The sequence below is a fragment of the Protopterus annectens genome, chromosome 4.part0 (genome assembly GCF_019279795.1).
Source record: "Protopterus annectens isolate FY-2018-M chromosome 4.part0, PAN1.0, whole genome shotgun sequence".
In the NCBI taxonomy this organism is placed as follows: Eukaryota; Metazoa; Chordata; order Ceratodontiformes; family Protopteridae; genus Protopterus; species Protopterus annectens.
Genome location: NC_056733.1, coordinates 1,822,725,408 through 1,822,750,152, shown reverse-complemented (window position 1 = coordinate 1,822,750,152; position 24,745 = coordinate 1,822,725,408). Strand labels below are relative to the sequence as shown.

General features: G+C 42.2%; 1 protein-coding gene across 1 annotated transcript in view; it reads left to right on the top strand.

The window, feature by feature from the left end:
* CDC25C (cell division cycle 25C) overlaps nucleotides 1-24,745 on the top strand; it is a 1,649,736-nt gene that overhangs the window by 472,943 nt on the left and 1,152,048 nt on the right. The window contains exon 9 of the mRNA XM_044069511.1: nucleotides 23,225-23,371. Within this exon, the coding sequence (XP_043925446.1) occupies nucleotides 23,225-23,371 (147 nt within the window). The remainder of the gene's footprint in view (nucleotides 1-23,224; nucleotides 23,372-24,745) is intronic.

Sequence of the window (24,745 nt, the reverse complement as noted above, 5' to 3'; positions counted from 1 at the left end):
TGGCTATTCGTGAGGGCTGTGTGTTGCATATGGTGTGGTGTAGGTGTTGACCACCTTTTCTTGACTAGCTATTCCAGTCTTGGCTTGAGAGTGCATGTCTTCCAGTTTGGATATACAAGTGCATCTCTCAAATCTTGAGTGTTGGGAGGTAAGAGGAGAGGGTTGTCTGTGTACATGAGGCAGTTGCTACACTGCTTCGGAATGCCCAAGTTCACCAGGTTAATAGGAGAAAGCACAAGGAAATGACCTTTAAACAGGAGGGATGGTCATTATTACTAAGTACTGGAGCCATTTCCTCATATAGTCCTTTTGAAAGAAAAATGTCACTCAAGGTGTCGGAGTCTTTACAGAGCACTGCCAAGCACTTGTGGGGAAACTAATATGTAGACCCTGAAAATTTAAGGATGAAGTATTTAGGCAGATATTCTGAAGTTAGAAAGAAATCAAGCAGTACTTACGGAAAAATAAAGAATTAGCTTGTCAAGAATGATGAAAAGATGGGAGTCGCATGAATGGATACTACCAATGCTGGTCTCAGCACAGCTTCACTCTGTTGGGATACATTACTCCTTTGCTTCTCTCACCAGAAGCAAAATGTTAGCACCAATCCGAATAAGAGAGGCAGGCCACGGCCTGTTTGGTGATCCACAGTCTTGTCCCAGATGATGCAAGGGTCTCCAGGCTTGTAGCCTTTTTCTGGTAGATGTCTCGAATAGCAAACAGACTAATTGGGTATGTTAAGCACAGACACTCACTTTTCAACCAGAAAGAGTCAAGATTTGATGCATACTGCTCCTACTCTCACCAGGATCAGAATACAAGCACAGATTCCAAGCTGTCACCTATAAAGCAGTTAACCTTTTTGGTGATCAGCAGTCTCTAGGAAATGTAACTGCACTCCATCTCTCACCAGGAGAAAACAGAATCACTAATGCCAAGATGTCTACTGAGAGGCAGAATGTGGGCTCTCCAATAACTCGTGGTCTTGTAATAGTAAGCTGAAAAAAATGGTTTAACCTAAACACTGCAGTGCGCACTAGAGGAGTTAGATGTGAAAGTAGGTAACTTAAGATGTTCTTCGTCTCACATTGCTGCAGTCATGACCTGTGGGTAGTCCGCTGTCCTCTATCGGCCCGAATACCAAAGGGCTAGGCTGGCGTCGGTCATTGTCACTTAGAGCTGACGTCAGTACGCAGTAGTACTTAAGCGCATGACCGACGCCATATCCTCAGTCTTTCTTGCCGCGTGGTCCGAAGCAGAAGCAGTGTTTGCGAGTGCCGTTCAGCGTTCTGAAATTTTCATTTACCGAGTTTCAGACCGAAGACCAAGTTGGGTACCCGTTGGGGAAATTTTTGTTTTTTCTTGCCTCAGTTATCCGGATGTCAGAAAAAGTTAATAATTGCATTTCTTGTGGGAAACGGATACCTCATAGGGATTATCATTCTCTGTGTATTCCTTGCTTAGGGCCTGAGCACGACGTAGTCGGGTGTCGCTTTTTTGCTAGATTTAATAAGCGCACCATTAAGCGAAGGTTAGACTGTGCCAGGCTTGTTTTCGGTAAGCGGTGTAACTATAACATGCCGTCGGATCCTCCGCCCGCTACCGCTAAGAAGCGTAAGGATAAATCTTTGAGATCTAAACCGGATGAGTCGTCCGTTGCGGACGCCGGTTCTTCGGAGCCTCCGGTTGAATCTATGGATCCTGCCGAGGGTTCGGCTGAATCCCAGGGGGAACCTTTACTTTTTCAAGAGTTGGCCCCTCAGGAGTTAGGACAGGCCGAGGGTGCTTCTCAGGTTTCAGTAGTTCCATCCTTACAAAAGGTTATTAGGCCTTCTACTTCAGTGGCTAAAGGCCATGCTAAGACCAAACCTGGTCTTGTTGGACCTGGTCATTCTTCTAGCTCTCCAGCCCCTGTTCCTAAAAAACATATGTTGAAAATGGCGGAGGACTTGATTACTTTGATCAGGGGTTCTATGCCCCCCCCCCAGAGAAAAGGCCTAGGGTGGAGGCAGATTTAGAGGGAATGGATCATTCCTCGGACTACTCTGATTCCTCAGCTGAAGAAATTCAGGATTTTCCTTCCTATTCTGATTCGGATGCAGAGGACTCCTGTCCTTCTGCTTCTCTTCCAGAAGATTTTTCCTTTTCTGAAACTTTACATACCATGAGGGAGCATTTCAAGTGGGAAGGTCAAGATTTTTCAGATTCTCGGAAAAGGCTTAGGGAATTTTTGTTTCTGCCACAACATAGGCCCTTGGCTATTCCTCCTGTCTTAGATGTTGTTCAGGATGTGTTTTCTGAATCTTCCCTTAATCCTGATTCTCTGCCTCCGGCCCCTGTTAAGCCTGACAGGTATTACAGAGTTCCAGAAGCACATGAGTACTTGTATAAGAGTCCTAGGGCTGATCCGGAAACTATTATTCATGGCCCTAAGGGTGTTAGGGCTTCTGTGGCTAAAAATCCAGTCCCTTTGGATAAAGATTCTAGGGCGTTAGACAGGTGGGGGAAAAAAGTGTACACCTCCTCTACGTTGGCTATGAGGGCTTTGAATTGCCAATTTCATATGCTGAAGTATCAGAACTTTTTATTAGACCAATTGAAATCTAAGGTGGATGCTTTATCTGAGGGTATAGAGTGTAAGGAGCTCCAGGAGTTGGTTCATGCATCAGATCAAGTTGGCAAGCATTCTTTGCCGTGTGGGTTTGATGCTCTTCAGGCTTCTTCTAGGGTGGCTGCTACAGGTTCAGTTATTCGTAGACATGCCTGGCTTAAGGATCAAAATTTGTCAGAACATGTAAAGGCTCGAATTTTGGATGCTCCTCTTCAATCTGAAGTTCTTTTTGGTCCTCCTGTGGAATCAGTTTTGAAAAAGATGGAGGATAAGGCTAAGTCTGTGCAGACGGTCAAGGATTTTTTGCAGGTGCAGCCCCCTAAGTTTAGTAGGAATTGGCCTGCTAGGGGATGGTCTTATCCTTTTCCGGATTATCAGCCTAAGGGCAGGTCTAGACATGGTAGAGGCAGGGCTCACGCTCAGGGTTCCTTCAGACCTAGGACTTGGAGTTCTCCTGCACAGTCTTCTGCTGAGGGCAGGGGTCAGCCCTTTCGTAAGCAGACCCAATGACCTGTATCTTCCGCTGCCAGACCCTCCCTTACTGGCAGCTCCTCTAGGAGGAAAGTTGGGACTTTTCAAAGAAAACTGGAATTTGATCACACAAGACAAATGGGTGTTGGATATAATAAATCGAGGTTACAAGTTTTATTTTCACACTTTTCCTCCTTTCAAAGGCGTGCCGGATGTGCCTCCTCAGCAAAGACTGGAGGCTCAGAAGCAGATTTCTTTACTTTTGCAGATGGAGGCAATTCAGGTGGTCCCTCCTTCAGAAGTAGGCCTAGGATTTTATTCCCGTCTATTCCTGGTGCCAAAGAAAGGAAGCACTTGGAGGCCAATTCTGGATTTGTCCATTCTCAACACCTACTTGGAAATTCCAAAGTTCAAGATGTTAACATTACAACAACTTCTGCCTATGATAGGCAAAGATCATTGGATGGTAACCCTGGATCTCAGAGGCCTATCTTCACATCCCTATCAAGCCCAGCTGCAGGAGATTCCTGAGATTTCGGGCTGGTACTTCACATTATCAATTCTCTGCATTGCCCTTTGGCTTATCTACTGTGCCCAGGGTGTTCACAAAAGTTCTGGCTCCTGTGATTGCTTTCTTCAGACAGGGAGGAATACAAATTTATCCTTATTTGGACGATTGCCTGATTCTTGCTCGAAACAAAGACAAATTACTATAGCATCTCCAGTATGTAATGACAGTTTTAAGGTGCCTAGGGTATACTGTGAACGAAATAAAGTCCAGTCTAGTGCCCTCTCAGGACATGTGCTTTCTGGGTGTGAGACTGAATACAGCCTCTCAGATGGCATTTCTGACCCCGGACAAACAACTCTTCCTCTCTACTTCCAGCAGTTATCAGTAATGTCCAGGCTGACTGCAAGGACAGTCCTCCAAGCCTTGGGGTTCATGGCATCTTGCATTCTAGTACTTCCCAATGCCAAACTGCATATGAGGAAGCTACAATGGTATCTCAAAAGTATGTGGGCTCAACACTGCCACAGTTTGGACACTGTCATTCGGATTATACCTTGCATCCAGAAAGAATTACTTTGGTGGGCTCAGGAATGTCACCTAAACAAGGGACTCTCTGTGTCCAGACCAGAGGCGAGTCAGATCCTAACGACGGATGCCTCGGACTTGGCTTGGGGAGCACACTTCAATGGAAAATGGATACAAGACATGTGGCCTCCCAAACTACTACATTTGCATATCAACATGAAAGGGATGTTAGCAGTTCAATTTGCTTTGATGGCATTCAAGGAACTCCTTCAGCCAGGACAGGTGTTGATACAAACAGACAACACAACAGTCATGTGGTACATCAACAAGCAGGGGGGGACCCATTCTTGCCCTCTTTGCAGACAAGCAATGATTTTATGGGAGACTGCTCTGGGTTTGCGAATCAATCTTCAAGCAAGGTTTCTGCCAGGAGCACAGAACTCCCTAGCAGATATTTTGAGCAGACAAATGGTGGATCCCCACGAGTGGAAACTGGATCCTCAGATTTTCAAACAATTGACTGTGGCTTGGGGAACTCAAGACATAGATCTATTCGCTTCCCCACTGAATTTTCAACTTCCAAAATTTTGCACAAAGATGTTCCACCCGGATGCTTGGAAAGTGGATGCTCTGTCTTTCAGTTGGAACAACCTTCACGTTTATGCTTTTCCTCCTCTGCCTCTTCTCCCCAAGGTGCTCTTGAAAGTCAGGCGGGACAAGCCTTGCATGATTCTAATAGCACCAGACTGGCCACGTCAACATTGGTATCCTCTGCTGAGGAGTTTAATCCAGGAGCCTCCTTGGCCTCTACCACAGATTCCTCATTTGTTGTCCCAGTCAAACTATCATTTTCTCAATGTTCAGGTGCAGTCCCTCCATCTGACAGCCTGGCGTATTCTGTGATGGAGCCGGTGGGGTCTCAGCTTCCTCAACAGGTTTTAGATGTCATTTTGGAAGCTAGGCGGCCTAGCACTAGAAAAGTTTATGCTGATAAATGGAAGAGATTTCTTCTTTGGAGCACTGCAAAGGGTTTCGATGTTTCAGTGCCTAATTTGAGATGTTAAGTTGTCTATCTCGCCTTCATTCTTGCTGGATGGGTTCGGAGCCGACCTCGGCTCCGACTCGGCCACTCAAAGCTCGAGAGTTGGTTCCACCGGCTCGAGGCTCCCCTTATATCCCACAATGCTAGGCGAGAGTTACCCCAGATCTCGTTTGCCGCTACAGCGATCGAGGTGTTGGTTTTCTACCGGTTCTTGGTAAGTGACTTTCTTGTAAAGTTAGTGTATTAAAACCCCTTTAATTTTAATTTTTATACCTATTTCCCTTAGTTTAGAGGAATTCTTATCCCTTTTCTTAAAAATTCCTGTTTTTTCCCCACAAGAACTTTAAGTTCTTCCCTGGGCCTACAGGCCCTTTTTTCTTTCCCTAGTGGAGTGTGTGTGTTATTTTTTCTTAATTTAAAAACCTAGCTAGTTGTTTTATTTTAAGTTAAACTAGACAGGGTGTAATCAGTGTGCTTGTGACTGTGTGTGTGATTATACCTTTGAGATGTCTAAAGAAGCAAAGGTCTCCGGATTCAAGAAGTGTGATGCGTGCTGTCAGAAAATGTCTCTGACAGACGCTCACACTTCTTGTGTCTACTGTCTGGGACCTTTGCCTGCAGGACTCCTGTGCTGTTTGCCATGGCTTCAGCCCTAGGGTCCTGTAGTAAAGAAAAAATAAGTTAATATTAAGAGGTTTACTCAAGCCAGAGGATTCCCTTACTGTGTCTTCAGGGAAGCCCTCCAAGGCATCTAGGTCTTCGGCTCCGACAACTGAGCCGAGACCTAAGGCTTCTAAACCTCTGCCTACATCGGCTCCGGCTGGAGCCGATGAGTCTCAGTCCACAGTTTCTGTGGTTCCCTCGGCTCCGGCTGGAGCCGAGGTATTAATCCGTGTCAGCTCCGACCAGACCTTCGGAGCCGACAACTAGGAAGAGGTCCAGGTCACCATCCCTTGGCTCCGTTCATTCGGCTCCAGGATCTCCCCTGCTGTCTGAACGGAGCCAAAGATCTCACTCTAGGTCATCGAGGCTGTCGGATCATGACCTTCAGAGGGTAGTGAGTCGACTTCTTAAGTCCGAGGCACTGGCCCAGATGCTTCAGAGCCCGACTCATCAGTCGATGCCTGCCCCTGTCCATCAATATATTCCTCCTTCGACTCTCTTGAGCTCGGAGCCGGGTCGTGTCGGAACCGAGACTGTGATAGCGTCGGAGCCGATACAATTGTCTTCGGCTCCGTCGGCTCCGATTTCTTCCTTGGAAGAATCTCGGCGCCGGACTTCCCTCGTCGGCTCCGAGGGGGTGAGTGGCATCGGACCCTTGTCCGACCCCGCTCTTCCTCTCGGAGCTTCAGCGCTGGTGAGTTCGGCTCCGACATCGGCCTCGGAGCCATCACTGTCGGTGCCGAGAGGGGTTCTCAGCTTCTCGGAGCGGGGACCTCTGGCTTTGCCTGACAGGGGTGCTTTCGAGGTCATGCGGAGTGTGTTAGAGCCTGGCTCTACCCCACAGTCGGCGCCATCCGCCCCTCCCTCTACGGTGCCTCAGGTCAAGTCGACTCACTCCCTCATCCCGGACCGCAGAGAGCCAGCTCCTCAGGAACCCCCTGTGGGGATCTCATCCTCTTCCGAGGCCTCTCCTGACTTGGCAGAAGAGCCCCCTCAGAAGAGGAAGTGTAAGAGGAAACACATTGACTCACCTGAGTTAATCACATCTGATACAGATTTAGATGATTCCGAGGGTTCCCCCCGTTCCCCTTCTGAAGATGTCTCTTTTGCAGACATTCTAGAAATCCTGAAGCAGAGGGGAAATTGGCCAGCCCTTAACCCTTCGGAGGATGAATCTGTATATCTTGAGGCATTTGGCTCTCGCCCTTCCACCTCCTGGGTGTCCCCCCCCCTTTGACCCCCTCATGCAGGTGGTTGCTAAAAAGGCATGGACGGCTCCTGATTCAGTGGACCCCACTCCCAGGAGACCCTCCAAATTCATAACGACACCAGCAGACAAGCAGTTCTTAACAAAAGGAGTTTCTGTGGATGCTATGGTGGTAGCTGCTGCCACTAAGAAGGAATTAGCTGATCCTTCAGTACCTGTCCATCCACCTAACAAGGAATCTAGGTCCATGGACAGGTATGGGAAGCGGATGTTTTCGTCAGCGACATTTACTATGCGTTCGCTGAACTACCTGTGCCATTTCACTGCCTTCAAAGGGACTTGATTAAAGAAGCGAGTGACATGTTGAAGGATCCTACAGCTGCGGGTTTCAAGATAAAATGAACACTCAGCTGGCTACCCTTAACTCCATAGCCAACTCCTCCATGCCTCCTTTCTTATGCGGCTGATGGAGCGAGTAGGGCCGCAGGGACAGGTGTGGCCTTACGTAGGCATGCCTGGATGCGGCTATGCAATTTTGCGGACCCCTTCAAGACGTCTTTCACTAACTCCCGTTTGATGGATCATCTCTTTGGTCCTCAAGTGAAAGAAACCTTGACTAGGTGCGAGACTGATGGCAAGACTCTTTCTGCCGTCGGAGTCCGTTTTTCTACTCCTTCTAGGCCTTACCCCAAAGGCCAGAAAAGTGGGAAAATGTGGTTCCGTAAACAAAATCAAGGGACTTCGCCTGACGCACAAAGTCGTTACCCCGCCAGAGGCGGGAATAACAATGGTAGACGTCGCCCTCGAGGCAGGGGCTCCGCAGAACCAGGGCAATCGAGAAGCCTTCTCTGATAAGCCCTTTCAGCATCCCTGAGGTGTTGCCCGGCTGCCCACCTTCGGAGGCAGTCGGGGGAAGGTTGTCACTGTACCCAAAAGCCTGGCTATCCCTGACTCAAGACAAATGGGTACAGTCTATCATTTCCGAAGGCTATTCTATCCCCTTTCTTCGCATTCCCAAACAATCAAAAAATCCCTTCCAGATGTTCCACCCGCACAAAGGGATCTAGCGGTTTTGGAAATTTCAAAACTGCTTGCAAAAAGAGCAATTCAGCCAGTTCCAGCAGACCAGCAAGGATCCGGAATCTACTCAAGGTTCTTTTTAGTTCCAAAGAAAACAGGGGACTGGAGACCAATTTTGGATCTCAGTATCTTGAACAGATCAGTCAAGAAAACAAGATTTCGGATGGTCATGCTGCAGTCCATCCTTCCCCTATTGGGAAAAGGAAACTGGATGTGCTCTATAGACCTTCAGGATGCGTACTATCACATAAAAATGAACAGACGCTCCAGAAGATTCCTCCGCTTCAGGCTGGGAACCAGTCATTTTCAATTCAGGGCCCTGCCCTTTGGTCTCACCACTGCCCCCCGGGTGTTTACCAAATGCATGGCAGTGGTAGCTTCTCACCTGAGACGACAAGGATTCCAGGTGTTTCCATATTTGGACGACTGGCTTCTCACAGCTCCCACCAAGCATCTCCTTCTGATGGCCAGGGATTACACTTTTCGCATTTGTCAAAGTTAGGCATTTCAATAAATTGCGAAAAGTCTGTTTTGTCGCCTTGTCGTTCTATTACCTACATAGGCGCAAATCTAGACACAGTAGACATGTCTGCGAGGCTAACAGATCAGAGAATAACAGACATACACAGACTGGTCTCACTCCTTTTCAACAACAACAGAATCAAAGCCAGGTTAGTTCTGAAAGTGTTGGGAATTATGGCGGCTGCCATACCTCTGCTTCCATTAGCCAGATTCCACATGCGAATCCTTCAATGGATGCTCTTTACACAATGGTCATACCAGCAACTTCCAATGTCCCACACCATTATGATCACGCAGGCGTGCAGAAATCATCTCATGTGGTGGATGTCTTCCCCTCAGCTCTGGTTGGGAAGACCCTTTGTTCCTCCCCCTCCGGTTGCTACTCTGACAACGGACGCCTCCCTGATCGGGTGGGGGGGCATTATCAGGGCAGGACGGTCCAGGGCACATGGCAACCAGACGAATGCCACTTGCACATAAATGTTCTGGAGATGAGAGCAGTGCTTTTAGCGTTGCAAGCCCTTCAAGACTCTCTCCCCTTGGGAACGATTGCAATTCAGACAGACAATATGTCTGTAGTGTGGTACATCAACAAACAAGGCGGAACCAGGTCCTACCCCCTGTGTCGAGAAGCACTCAGATTGTGGCAATGGGCGATTTCTTCTCAGCGTTTTCTGATAGCAACGCACATCCCCGGGAAGTCCAATCAAATAGCGGACAAATTGAGCAGAGCTATCCTCATGCCTCACGAGTGGTCTCTGAAAGACTCTGTTGTGAGAGAGATTTTTCTCAAGTGGGGTCAGCCTTGCTGCGATCTTTTTGCTACTCCCCAAAACAGCAAGCACAGAGATTATTTCACCCTATTCCCTTTACCAGGCCAGCCCAGCAGAGACGCTCTAGTCCAAGTTTGGCCCCGGGGACTTCTGTATACATTTCCTCCCTTCCCACTAATCTCTCAAGTGATACAGAAAGCTATCGCTCAGAAGGCCTCGTTGATCCTCATTGCTCCTTACTGGCCTCGACAGGTGTGGTTCCCCTTTTTACATCAATTTCTACTGGAGCGACCTTGGCATCTGGACCTAGTTCCAGACCTTTTGATCCATCAATCGGGTCAGTTACATCGCTCCCTCCCCTCTCTGAACCTCACTGCTTGGTTCCTCCAGTTCCAACCTTAGCCAGGCTTCCTCAATTATCTCACTCTGTTCGAGATATTTTGATAGCTTCCCATAAATCTTCCACTAGGAAGATTTACTTGAGTAAGTGGAAACGTTTCACATTTTGGGCTCAAGGAAGGGACATAGATCCTTTCACTGCTTCCATCCAAATAGTCCTTGATTTTCTAGCTGAACTCTTCCATGCAGGTTCATCCCCTTCTACTCTTAAAGTTCAATTGGCAGCTATCTCTAACTTTCATGTGGGTATTTCTGAGTCTGCCTTAATGTCCCACAAGCTTTGCAAAGCTTTTTGAAAGGAGTTTTTCTTCTCAGACCTCCTATAAGAAATCCTCCTTCTCCTTGGGACCTAAATTTAGTTCTTACTTCTTTGATTCTACCCCCTTTCGAACCTGCAGCATCCTGTTCTTTAAAATTGCTATCATGGAAGACTCTCTTTCTGGTAGCTATTACTTCAGCTAGAAGAGTTTCAGAACTTCATGCACTCAGCTGTCGACCTCCTTATCTATTGTTCCATAAGGACAGGGTATCCTTACGAACCAACCCGTCCTTTTTACCTAAGGTAGTCTCGACGTCAAATCTAAATCAAAGCATTGACCTCGCTGTCTTTTTCCAGAATATTCCAATAGGTCTGAACAAAAATTACACTGGCTAGATGTTCATCGTCAGTTGAGGTACTATTTGGATAGAACAAAACAATTCAGAAAATCTGATCAACTGTTTGTCTCCTATGCAGAAGGCAGAAAGGGACTTTCAGTTTCAAAGGTATCGTTATCTAGATGGCTTACATCTCTGATTACCCTCGTTTATGAGATTAGACACCAAAAGCTGCCTAATAAACCTAAGGTCCATTCTACAAGAGCTTTGGCTACTTCCTTAGCCTTCCAAGACAGACTGCCTATTGACACCATTTGTGCAGCGGCTACTTGGGCTACTCCTCACACTTTCATTTCTCATTATAAGTTGGATTTAGCTTCTAGGCATAGAGCTAACTTTGGTTCCACTGTTCTCAGGAGTCTGTTCCGTTAGGCCACCCGGGACAAGGTGCTAGGGACGCGGTCCCATCCAGCAAGAATGAAGGCGAGATAGACAACTTAACATATAGAAGTTATGTTCTTACCATAACGTTCCATGTTAGTTGTCTTCTTCTCGCCTTCTTCTTGCGTCCCACCCTCCTTCCCCCTGGCCTGGACAGACCTAGAGGAGTTGTGATTGTGACCTCTCTTTCTACCACCTCTTTCTTAGACATATGCTGCTTGCATATCTCCTGAATCAGGATGTAGGTCACCCTTCTTTCTCCCTGTTGTTAGAGGTGGACTCTGTTTAGAGTTATTCTGTAACTATTATAAGCTGGGGTTAGCTTACAAACGAGATCTGAGGTAACTCTCGCCTAGCATTGTGGGGTATAAGGGGAGCCTCGAGCCGGTGGAACCAACTCTCGAGCTTTTAGAGTGGCCGAGTCGGAGCCGAGGTCGGCTCCGAACCCATCCAGCAAGAAGAAGGCGAGAAGAAGACAACTAACATGGAACGTTATGGTAAGAACATAACTTCTATTTTTGCACTACAGTACCTTACTGAATTACTGGACAAGGGTTTGTCATTCTCTTCTGTGAAGATTCATGCTGCAGCCATTTCTGCTCACTATGATTGTAACCCTCCTTTATTTTCCCATCCTTTGTTCAAACAATTTCGTAGAGGGGCAAAGAATATAAGACCCCCACGTAGAGCTCCTACTCCTTCCTGGGATCTCAATTTTGTTTTGGAGAAACTTACTTTACCTCCTTTTGAACCTGCAGCTACGTCTGAACTGAAGTTTTTGTCTTGGAAGACTGCTTTTTTGTTGGCCATTACTTCTGCCAGGAGGGTATCTGAATTGCAGGCTCTCATGGCAGTTGAACCTTTTTTGATATTCCATAAGGATAGAGTTTCTTTGCGGACTAACCCTACTTTTATGCCTAAAGTGATTTCTAGTGTGGCCTTGAATCAGTCTATTCATTTGCCTACTTTTTATGCTGAACCCCAAAATAAGGGGGAAAAAGTCTTGCATTCTTTGGATATCCATAGGCAGTTACGTTACTACTTGAACAGAACTAAGGAGTTCAGACAGACTCAACAGTTATTTTTCTTTTGGTTTGAGTTCACAGGGGAAAGCTGTTTCTAAGCAGACTATTTCAAAGTGGATTGGTCATTGTATTGCCTTTTGTTCTCATCATGGGAAGGATGTCCCTGCTGGGATCAGGCCTCATTCTACTAGGGCTACTGCCACTTCTACTGCTTTTTTGAGGGGTGTACCTACTAAGGATATTTTGGAAGCAGCTACTTGGAGTTCTGTACACACTTTCACTAAGCATTACCATCTCCCTCTCTATTTCAAGTCCAGGGCTGGGTTTGCCACTGCAGTTTTACAGGGCATGTTAGCAGCTCCTAATTCTTTGTAATTTGCCAGCCTCCCTTTTCCTTTGCTTTGGGATTCTACCCACAGGTCATGACTGCAGCAATGTGAGACGAAGAACATAGTACAGTTTTGTACCTACCATAAATGTAGATGTTCGAGGATCTACATTGCTGCATTCCTATTTTCCCTCCCTCCTTCCCCTCTATAGGTTGGGGTTGCTGGGTTTTGTTTGGAGATATTCTTTGCTTACACACTGGGGGTTGTTGGGCTTTTCCTATTTTTGACTTTGGCCTTTCCTTTTAGGCCTTCTGACATCTGGGGCAAGAAAGACTGAGGATAAGGCGTCGGTCATGCGCTTAAGTACTACTGCGTACTGACGTCAGCTCTAAGCGACAATGACCGATGCCAGCCTAGCCCTTTGGTATTTGGGCCGATCGAGGACAGCGGACTACCCACAGGTCATGACTGCAGCAATGTAGATCCTCTAACATCTACATTTATGGTAGGTACAAAACTGTACTTTTTAGTTGTCTAAAAAGCTTAAAATTTAGTGGAGAGTCACTACTTTTAAAACAGCAAGCTAGATTGAAAGGGGGTGGTCACTTTTGTATTCTGGTGCTTTGGAATATAGTAGGATGGCCAATAAATTCAAATAGTTAAAGGGGAGTGATTTCACAAAATTATAATTTTGTGGTTACTCACACCAGACAGTAAAAGCAGGGAGGAAATTGGGTATATGGCCAAATAACATAAGGGGCAGGTAACTAAAAAGACAGTGGTGTTCTGACTCACAAGAGACAGAGGTACCATTAGACATCTCCACAAGCCAAGGACCACAATGAAGGCAAGGAGCAAGCAACACCAGGAACAGAGAACCAGAATTTATTGAAAACGTTAGTGCTTTTGTCTGATTATAGCCACAGACTTCTTCAGAGGTATTAAAACCAACAAGCATCACTTCACCTTTTAAATATCCCTCCAAAAACAGTCATGTGACATGATTAACAATTAAAGGAAAATCCACCTAAAAAAATATGAATGTATATACAAAAATACAATGCATATAAAAGCACTACATAAAACAATGTATAAATGAAACAGTTAATAAATGTTGTTAATGAATATTAATAAAAATATTCACCTGCAGTTTTGACATTTACACATAATGAAGTTTTAAAACACTGCTAATAGAAATGCATTCATTCAGTCCAGGATAAACACAAGCATTTCATTTTAATTGCCATCTAAGTTCTTGAAGTTCTAAAATGTCTTTCCAAGGTCCCCCCCTCACATTTCTAACCACATGGTCAATACCAACAAAACCAAACTCATGACCAGGATTCTCACCAATATGTTTGGATAAAGCATTCTTATGGTTTCTCTTCCTGATATCTAAAGTGTGCTCGTATATATGTTCTTTCAGTTTTCTTTGTGTCTTCCAAATGTAAAAACTACAAAATTTACAAAGGGCAAGATACACTATGCCCTCAGTGTTGAAATTACAATAAAAGGAGACTAATACAGGTCCCATTTACATACACCCTATCCAATTCAATGAGGTATTTACATTAATTACACAAGCCACATCTCTGAGTGCCCTTCTTTCTTGTAGAGCCCATCTTTTCTGCATCCACAACATTTTCCAATATTTCTTTAAAACATCTACCCCTCCGATACACCATTTTATGCCTTTATTATAAATTTCCTTTAAAGTCATCATGTACACAAGTGTGCCAATATGTGTTCAAAATTTTGTATATTTGGGCACATTCAGGGGTATAAGTAGTAATGAAGAAAATGTTATAATCCGTGTTAGTCAAAAACAGTCTCCAAGACAGGAATATTTGTCACTTCAGATGAACCTGAAATAAGGGGAGGGTAGAAACCAGACCTTCTCTTTATTGTAACTTCAGAACAAATAGCTTCAACCAAAATCCTGGAATTAACCCCTGGATAAAAATATATCTAAGAATTTTGGTTCCCCTTACATAAATTGCATCAACAGAAGTCATTCTAGTTAGGTGTACAAAATTGTGCCTTAACAATGCCTTTCTTCTGGTGTATAGGGTGACAACTATCAAAATGCAGTTACCCATTAGAAAAAGTGGGTTTTCTGTATATCTCACTAACAAACCCTTTATTAACTCTATCCTTGGAAAGATGAACATACGAATGGTTGATGTCAGTTTTACTCCAAGTAGCAGTAAAAGTAAGAAAGGGGGTGGTTTGGTTCAAGTATTCAATAAATCTACACAATTGGTCCTCAGGTTCTTTCCAAAATATAATGACTTCATACAGAAACCTGAAATATAAAGACCAAGGTGGAGAAGTTCCAAAAAAAAATCAAGAACAAATTTCCTTTCCCAGAATAGCATTACCATATTTGCAAAAATGGGGGCACATGCTGCCCCCATTGCAACACCTTGTTTCTGCAAAAAGTAATGCCCCTCTATATACACAAAATTGTTTTTTTTTAAACCTGCTCCATCAGTGTATCCAAGGTGTTAATGTCATTGTTTGACAATGTACCAAACTCTACCAGAATCTCATGAAACCAATCTTAGCCATTGTAATGAGGATTAACGTTGAAAATTTTACATCATCAGTTTTACAAAAGATCATTTTCTCATCATATGCGACCTTTATTACAACATTTATTACATTTATTAACTGTTTCATTTATACATTGTTTTATGTAGTGCTTTTATGTGCATTGTATTTTTGTATATACAGATATATATATTATTTAGGTAGATTTTCCTTTAATTGTTAATCATGTCACATGACTGTTTTTGGAGGGATAGTTAAAAGGCGAAGTAATGTTAGTTGGTTGTAATACCTCTGAAGAAGTCTATGGATATAATCTGACGAAAGCGCTAAGGTTTTCAATAAATTCTGGTTCTCTGTTCCTGGTGTTGCTTGCTCCTTGCCCTCATTGTAGTTCTTGGTTTGTGGAGATGTCTAATGGTACCTCTGTTACAGGAACTGGGGCTAGCACATCGGGTTTGGATGGACTTGGATGCCTTGACTACACAGGTTGGACTGTTGACTCAGTTGGTTCAGCAATTAACCCAGCAGGTTTCTGGTTTGGCGGTGCGTGTGGACTCACAAACTTCTTCATCCCTTCAGGTCAAGCTCAAGTTGTTGATCCTAGCAACATCCATGGAGCAAATGTAAATCAGAATGGTCGTGATTTTACAGTGACCCCTGAAACATCGAGACCGAGGCCAAATGAACAACCTTTTACTTATCAGCCTGAGTCCGGCAAGGTATTGTTTTTCAAAAAGATGTTCCTGGGACTAATTACACGGAGTCTGTGGATTTATTAAAAGACAAGTTGTTTAAAATAAGAAAATTACAAGTGGAGAACAGTTATTTTATTGAGTCTATCAGAGTATGGAGAGTACCGAAGGGTCTCCATCACTGGAAATTTCCTAATGGTTTGCACATTAATTCTCCACTGCATAAAGAACTGATAGACTTGTTCTATCAGCAAGGTTGTGAACTGTTAGAGGTTCTTATTGAGCATAATCAAGTGAAAATAGATCACTTAATACAGGAAGCTGGTGATTTGGAGAAAACCATCCTGAATGATTTACTGTTCAAACAGGTTCAGGATAGTTTCAACAACAACTTTTCTACCATTGACAGAACTATCATTGATGTTCAAGTGAGAAAAGTTAAACAATTCAAACGTGGTCGCAAGGAATACAGTGAGGGTATAGCCTATCTTACCTCTCCCACTCACTTGGTACATTCTAACACAGCCCCTTATGATATGGAGCATGTGGTTGATGACACTGAGCAGTCTGGGCCGGCCCTTTTAGGCCCCAATCCTCTCTGACGTTCGGAGAGAATACGCAACCACCAGAATTACAACCAAATGACTGGGAGGAGGGAGAGTAACTGGAATGGCTGTTATCCACGCCGACAGTGGAGGAACAGGAATTGGAACTAGCCTCCTTGCTTGATAATGTGAACGAGGAACCAGACATGGCTCTTTTGGGTGATTGTACACTGAAAACTATCACAAACTCCACAGATGAATTTATTTATAATTATTCTAGTGAAAATTTTGACATGGCTTTGGCAGACTTGTTATGTAACGGGTTTAACTATGTTCCTACTACCCACACAAAAATTCAGCATGTTATTGTTGACTTGAAACTATTTTTGCATAAAGTCAATTTTCAATTCTTAGAGGGAAGGTTTTGACTAACTTTCATGACGTTTTGAAAAAGAGCAGTGTATTCAACCCTCCATTGGCTTTACCTTTGCTCATATTTGAAATGATTTTGAATTCAGGGCCTATTTAAACAAGGTTGACCAACATGTTTGTAATAATTTATCAGGCCCAGAAAATTAGCTTTTGATTAATTTGTTTTCAAATAGAACTATTCGGGTTATGAAACCCGATAAGGGGGGGGTGGTTGTTTTAATGAATGTGGAGGATTATGTGAACAAAATGTTTCAATTCTTGTGACCAATTTTTATGAAGAAGTTTCACTTAACATGATTAATATTGCGTATTCTAGAACTGATTGGTTATTGCAGGATATGCTGGATCAAGAACAAACTGATTTTGCTATATGGTCTTTTTTAAATGTTAAATTTCCTTTCCTACCCCCTATATTTGGCCTACCTAAAACCCACAAAGATTTGAGAGGTCCACCTCTTAGGCCTATTGTTAATGCCTCCAAGTCAAAAACACATTCATTGGCTAGGTATGTGGATTGTAAACTGAAAAATGTTGTTGAACAGTATCAACACATCTGTAGGGATTCCTGACACTTTTTAAGTAAGGTATCCAAGGTCGTCGTATATGATGAGAAGTTGATTTTTTGTACAACCGATGTAAACTTGGTCAACGTTATTCCTCATGACATTGGCTTAGATGGGTTTCATGAGATTCCGGTAGAGTTGGGTACATTGTCAAACCATGACATTAACACCTTAGATACACTGATGGAGCTTGTTTAAAAAACAGTTTTGTGTATATAGAGGGGCATTACATTTTGCAGAAACAAGGTGTTGCAATGGGGGCAGCGTGTCCCCATTTTTGCAAATATGGTAATGCTATTCTGGGAAAGGAATTTTTGTTTTTGTTTTGGCCTTCTCCATGTCCCACAACAAACTGGGATAAAATGGGTAAATTAAATGCTTGTAGAATACAAGGTGCCATACAGTACATTAATCCATATTTTAGAACTGTTGGAGCTGGTTTTAACTAATAATTATGTCTCTTTTAACCATAAATATTACTTGCAAGAAAAAGGAATAGCCATGGGCTCGCCATGTGGTGGAGCCTATGTAAACCTAATTATGGCATATTGGGGAAGACTGTCTTCCAGTCAAGGTTTAATAACCATATTAAACTATATCAAAGGTTTCAAGATGACATTTGTATTATTTGGAAAGGAACGTAGACTGAGTTATTTGAATTTTTGTCATATATTAATGAAACTATTAGTTTCTTAAAGTTTACATGGCAATATGATTCAGTTAACAGATTATTTCGATGTGAATTTGATGAAAGATGTTGAAGGTGGCAGATACGTGTGTAAAATACTTAGAAAAGCAACTTATTCTAACACTTTTCTGCATTACACAAGTTCACATCCATTTCGTCAAAAAAGGTCTGTTATGAAAGGCCAATTGGTTAGGGCCGCATGCATGTTTACAACACATGAGTTTTTGACAATGTCAGTTTCTACGTGGTATGTTCCTGAAAAGAGGTTACGCAGTAAAATTAGTGGACGAACCAAGTATGGAAGTCATTAATAAGAGACTAAATGGTTTTTTCCAACCTATTTTAGGCACCATTCCACTTGTATCAGCCAATGGTGGGTATCAGTGAACATTAAGTACTATAGAATGTAGTACCATGGTAGAACTGTGCAGTGACACTATACAATAACCCCCAGACTTTCAAAAAGCCTTAACTATAACTTTTATCCAGGACGCTAAGTTTTTAGCTTCTGTTTTTAAAAAAAGCTGGCCAATTCTGTTAGAGGATGCTAACATCAGGAAGCACTTGGGGGTTAAACCAGCTGTTGTATATAGAAGAGGTAATACTTTTAAGGATTTATTCAAGAACAAACCAGTTCTCCTTCATGTAAACAAAGAAGGAACTTTTAGATGTGGAGCTTGTTAATGGTGTCATATGGTAAAATTAACTGATAATGTAACTGTTAGAAACATTAGACATCAGATAAAAGGGAAATATTCTTGTAATTCCAGAGCAGTGGTTTATTTGGCCATGTGCGATACATGCTCTGGTTTCTATGTAGGAAATTCAGTATAAGCCAAGTCAAAGAATCTATGAGTATGACTAAGCTATTAGGAAAACAATTTGAGTAATGCATTGGCCAAACATATTTCTGACAGTGTGAATCATAAATTTTCCTTTGTAGTGATTGATCAAGTCACTATTGATGAAAAGAAGCCTTGGGGTTTACAGTTGGAAATAAGTGAGCTAAAATGGCAAATCCGTGTTCAAAGCAGATAGTTGGCTTGGTATCAATGATCGCATTTCTGTCTTGGCCATATTGAAACTAAAAGCACTTGAAAGGAAAAAGCTTTCAAGATAATAAAAATAAGGTTGTTTGACAACTGGCAACAATATACAGTTTTATACATTAATTTATACATTCATACACGTAAATATATATACGTATACATTTTTTTGAATATTGTATTCGATGTTTTTAATGTAGCCTTGATAATTTTTGGTTTATATGAGGCAACAGTTTTATGTTCAGCTGTATGTCATGATGACTGACACTGTTTTTAACCAATAGAAGTAAATGTTATGGTATTTAAGGTGAATGCATGTAGAATAGTTTGAAGTTTGAAACTTGTTCAAACAAAAGCGCTAACCATTTCTTTAACTGGAATCATTAAATACTTGGTGTTCTTAGATTTCTCAACTTGTGGTTCCTTTCACTTCAACATTTGAAAATTGTTTCAGAGGTGCTTGAACTTCAGCCTTGTGTGTTTTTTTATTAATCCTCCTCCCTTGCTAGTAGCCCATTATTACCATTATCTTTTTCCCAGTTATATCACTGTTGGAGCTCCTGTAGCAATTAGTGTAAACACTCCCCTTTTCCTTTGTCTCTAATATTCTGCTGAATATCCATCCAGAAATCTTTTTATCATAGTCACCTGCTCATTTCCTTTTCAAATGTGTCTTCTGTAGCATTGTTTGCGCTGTTATTTCTTAATATAATTCAATACTCTTACCTTTTTGTCTCTATCTGGGAGGCCATTCACATTACAAAATAGCATGGATAATGTAGCCATTATAAGTTATTCCCACCTATTATATATGACGTCTTTTTTAAATGTTTATTTCTGGCTATGTGTTACATGCACTCACTAATGTTTCACAGCTTGTATTATACAGTTGTTTCTTGTCATCTCCATTTGAACCATTTACAAGGTTTCTTTTTTGTTTTAATGAAAACCTTCAACCCAAACACACCCCAGAACATCCCTGTAACTTTTTAACTTAAACACTCAAAACTAAGTCTTCAAATAATGAAGTTTAATTCTCCTTAGGAACAAGTGTCCCAAATCAAGAGCTGCATTACCTAACCCAAAATTAAGGTTATCCATGCTAAAACACATTACAGCCTGTGCTCCAACTTACACCAACTGCTGTCTGTTATCTTTATTCCCCTCCCAGTTGTGAAAAATGGCTTGTATGCTTTCAGAAAATGGTAACATTTAGCCTTAAAGTTCTGTGGGTTGTTTTGGCTGCCTCTGTAGTTGGCTTGTTTCCATGGAAACACAAGAAGAAAATGTACAGCTACCCTTAACTGCAGACTTCTCACATTGAATGTTTGCTGACGGAAAGCTTTTAATTGCACTCAGTGTTCCCTTATTTACTTGCTTGCACAAAACAATTAGATTAAACCAAGGGCCTTAATCCAGACATTCACCTATGCAAAAGTAAGAAAACCTTTCAAGTTAATATAGGTGCTCATTTTTATACCCCATCCACCACTTCAGCTCAAGCTTTTAGCATGTTAACTTAACCATTCTTTTATCCAGCCTTTCTTCTTTTCACATTATAATACCTACATTTTTTTAAAAGTAAAAAAAATATGAAAAAAGTACTTTAAGATCTTTATCACATGTAATTGACAATTCTTTACTAAATAGCATGTTTTACACAAATCCTGTTAACAAAAATTGTTTCACTCTACTTATTTTTCTTTCCTTTTAGTGTCCTTCCAAACAATTACATGAAGTGGGTTATATGCTTTTCAGTACCCTGCAAGTTTAACATCAACAGATGCCCATTCCGTCCACTTTTTCTTGTAAAGCCATATTTCACAAATGTCATAGATGCTTTATAATCTCACCTTTATTCACTAATTTCCATGTTGCTGGTGTTCTTCCTGTTTGTCTCCATTTCTAAACTCACTCCATGTTACTTTTGATTCTTTTAGTCAATTCCTGTGCTTTTTTCTGTCTTTACCATTTTCCTTTGGAGCATTGGAAAAGGTTTCACTGACCAAGCCCCTCTGAGCTTTATCACCAGAAAAAGGAGAAGCAAGTCCCCTTCTAATAGATAACTCACTTTTTGTTGGATAACTTTATTTCCTCCTTAGTCTGCCCTGCATCAAAAATTACTTTGATCCTGCAGGGAAAAAATGTTCTGAAGAGCATTATATACAGCAGCATGCATTTCACACCTGCTTCTTGACATTCCCTGTTTGTTGGGACAATTTTGCTTCTCTTCTATCTAGGGTACATTGAATAAGCATTTTCTACAAACACTGCTCTCTCCCAATTTTAATAGTTTGCCATTCTGCCACGGTTTTCTCAGGATCAACTTTTTTGCTGGTGTGATTGCATCTTTACTAGTACGGGTCTTGGCTGCTTTCTCATAGGCAGATTTGAAGCATACACACAAAATGCCCTTTCAATTAACAAATTCTGATGTTGAATACCAATCCAGTTGCTTATCAGTGTTTTCATAAAAAGTAATAGTCTGTTCATTCCACTTTCTCTGGTACAGCAGAAAATATCTGGTTTCCCCGTATGCTGTGTCTTCTAACATTTTGAAATATCTCTTTTTGGCTTTTATACTCAACCAGACATTTTTTTTTATTTCAGCCTCTGATTTTTGAAGTTTCAATTCATCTGAATAACTGTTTAAAGCTTCCATTTTCCAGCCTTTGGTTGAGGTGATGTACTGCTTCAATGTTCTTTTATTTTAATCAGCTCAGAGCACATGATTAATTTTTTCCTCTAGATTACTGGAAGCTATGTCTTGTATCAAAGCTAGAACTTGAACTGCTTTTTTCTGAACAGCTGCAGGATTCTTCTCAATGTTTTCTCCACCTTTTCTAGTTGATTTTCTTTCAGGCTCCAAGTTTCTTCTTTGCTGGCATCCAGTCAGTCTACTTACTAGCCAGTAACTGAACTCACTAAAACTGGCAATCTTGCTGGCCCTTACCTCTATCTCCCTTTTCACACTGGGAGAGTTGAAATTATGCTGTTTATCAGTGTGCAGCCATCTTGAAAGCCATTTAAAGAGACTTTGTTGCAACACAGTGACGGTCAATTTTCTTACAAACTCTTCCTTTATAGCTAAAGCTGATGTAGAATTGACTTGATCCAGACTATATTATAGGTAACTTTTTGTGCCCTCCTCCCTAGAAGGGGGAGGAGAATTTGCAATCCTTGGATGTGCATTTACAAGCGAGTTATGCAGTCTTGATGGGCACCTGTATCTTCTGGACATTTTTCCAGGGAGTAGATTGTGGACTGCCATACTTGGCTCTCCTTGAGCAAGAATGAGCTGAAGATGGTGTGAGCTGGCTGTCTACATTGGGAGCATGGCATTCCTCATGGGGTGGGGAAGGGGTTCAGCCTGGCTGGTGGGTGTGTGGGTTATGGTCCTGACCTCTGGAAGTTGGGCAACCATTGAACCTGACATGCAGTTGAGATCAAGGGTCATAACTGTAACAGGAATCCTCCATATATGTACTAGTATGGCAAGTTCCTTGTACAGCTGTATTGTCCTTTTTTTTTCCTGTCAGCTAAATATTTGCACAAAGAGTCTGGACTTTGCAGTTACAAAAACCCTTTTCTGTGTCCTTATAGTACAAGTTACCTAAAAGGAAACCCTGTACTGGGGATCCAGAATACTGTCCTTCCTTCCCATTGAGTTAGGATGCCCTCTCTAGCTAACCTTGGCTATTAAGCTTTCTGTAATTTAGATAAGTATACAGTTAATGTAGGCTTAATATCTTCCATGTTTTCTTGGTTTGTCTGAAGTGTGCTTCCTAGTGCTTGGAATGGGTGAATGGTGGCCTTATGAAGTAATGCATGATGTCACAGCATGTAGCTGCACTGGTTAAGTGCAGGATCCTTGATAAAGGATAATCATAGAAGAGGGTCTGTATTGTAACTGATGGAGAGGAGGATCCTAATTCCAAGACATGCCAAGGAGGTACTGCTCATGGATTAATTGATGTAGAAGAACATATTTTATTGTGACTCTGACTGCATTGTGGTACCATTTTCACCAACTGTCCTTGGGGAACCTGTAAAAGTGAATGAAGAGTGCTGAAGCCCTTTTGTGTTTTCAGTGTGACCTCTCGCTATGTATTTTGGAAGGGAAGAAATTGAGAGATGTTGATTGACACTGAAAGCTGAAAGAGGCATGCTGGAAGTGATTGAATTCAGGCAGATACAACCTGATGAAACATGTCATGGTGTATGTATAAAGAATGCGATAAGGGTCCCTCCCATATGTGTATGGGTGCCTAGAAATTCTTGAACATATAATGGCATGTTTGTACTTTTATGTACAAGATGGTTTGTTTACATGATTTATTCTTTCAAAAGTGTTTTAAAACTTTTGTTTGTGCATGCAGAGTTGGTACATGACTGGCTGCATAAGAGTGAAGTAGAATGCATTTGGAAAGCAGGTGTGTGATGGAGAGAGATTAGAGAAAATTTCTGCAATTACTACGTTTAGTTTGACTGATATACAATGTATTGTAGCCTGACATGAGTGAAGACTGTGACATGAGAGAGCTGGGTAGCCCAATCACTCTTGTACCCCATGACACCGCTCCTGCTACTGATGACGTGATTGGCTTAGACGGTATTGATGGCTTTTCAGAGTTGCTGCGTGACAATGAACCCGAGGTATGTCTGATTTTTAACTTGATGAAATTAAAGTATTGATTTGATTTTCGTGAATTTTAAGTTTTTTTGACCGTCTGTATAAATGTACTTATCTAAGATAATTTCTGCTTTGTACTTCATTTTGTTTTATATCATGCAATAGATTTTTTAATTATACCTAAACTGCACAGTGTTCATAGTGTCTTACCAGCACATCTGTACACCTTATATATTTTTTAATATTTTAACTTCAGTTTTTGCAGTGCCATTACATTTCTGAAGCTTTTCCATCTTTAAAATTGCCACCAATCCTGAATGCACAGACTGTCATAGATAGTAGCTGGGTAGTTACCAGACTTGCTGTCCAAGGAACCATTGTGTAGCCTAGCCGAAATTCCCAGTTTCACCTAAGCACTGTCTGGTTAAGTGAGTTGTTTAAGGTTGCACAGTAGGCAAGGGAGGTCTGAAGGAATCCAATCCTGTACCATAGGAACTACATCTCGGCCTTGACTCTCTGCTCCAACTCATGGCTTTACATATCCAATCTTAGTCTCCCCAGCCTATTAATTTCATAGGTTTATACATGTGTATTAGGCTAATGACCACAAGGGCCGTTTTAAGCCTAGCTATACATCCCAAATCTCTGGGAAGTTCTGGTACCCTTGATAAGTGTAAGCAGGGGCTTGGGAAATGAACCATTTGCATGCTGCCTGTGTTCATTAGAGACATAAATGCCAAACCAGGGATGATTTTCCCATTCCCCATCCAGTTGTCCAAGTTATAGTTGGACTGGGTTAGGGAGGAGCTGTGCTCAACATGGATGGGGAGTCTGCCCTATTAAAATCACGGGCAAGGTTTAAATCTTTAGAATGGGTACTTCTGGCATGGTTTTATTTTGTGGAAATGCAGGAGGTCCTTCAGGGTATGGTCTCACAATGCCTTGTATTCCAGATTTAGATCTCTCCTCAGTAGCCTGTAGGAGACAGAATGCTAGGATAAAGCCTTGAGGCAGTCTGCATGGGGCATGTTACTTGCCCTCTGTATGCTTTTAGTGAGGAACCTCTGGACGTTCCAGGTATTTGGATGTGCCTGGTTTAGGTACATGCCAAAGGGGACATTGTACTCAATGACAGGTCTGATGAATGCTGAATAAGTGGAAGAAGGAACTCCTTGGACCTAAATGACATCCTTGTTTTGTTTTTTTTTATATAAGTTGCACAACATAGAGTAGCGTCACTACTGTAGACACGTGATGTACAAAGGCTGGATTACTAACTTTGTTCCCAAATCCCTGACTACTAGGTTGACTGTTGGGGATGTGTTGTCAGTATGATGGTTACTTTGGGTGGACAACTTCTCAAAGGATTTCCTGGCATTTGGTTTTAGTCCATGGCT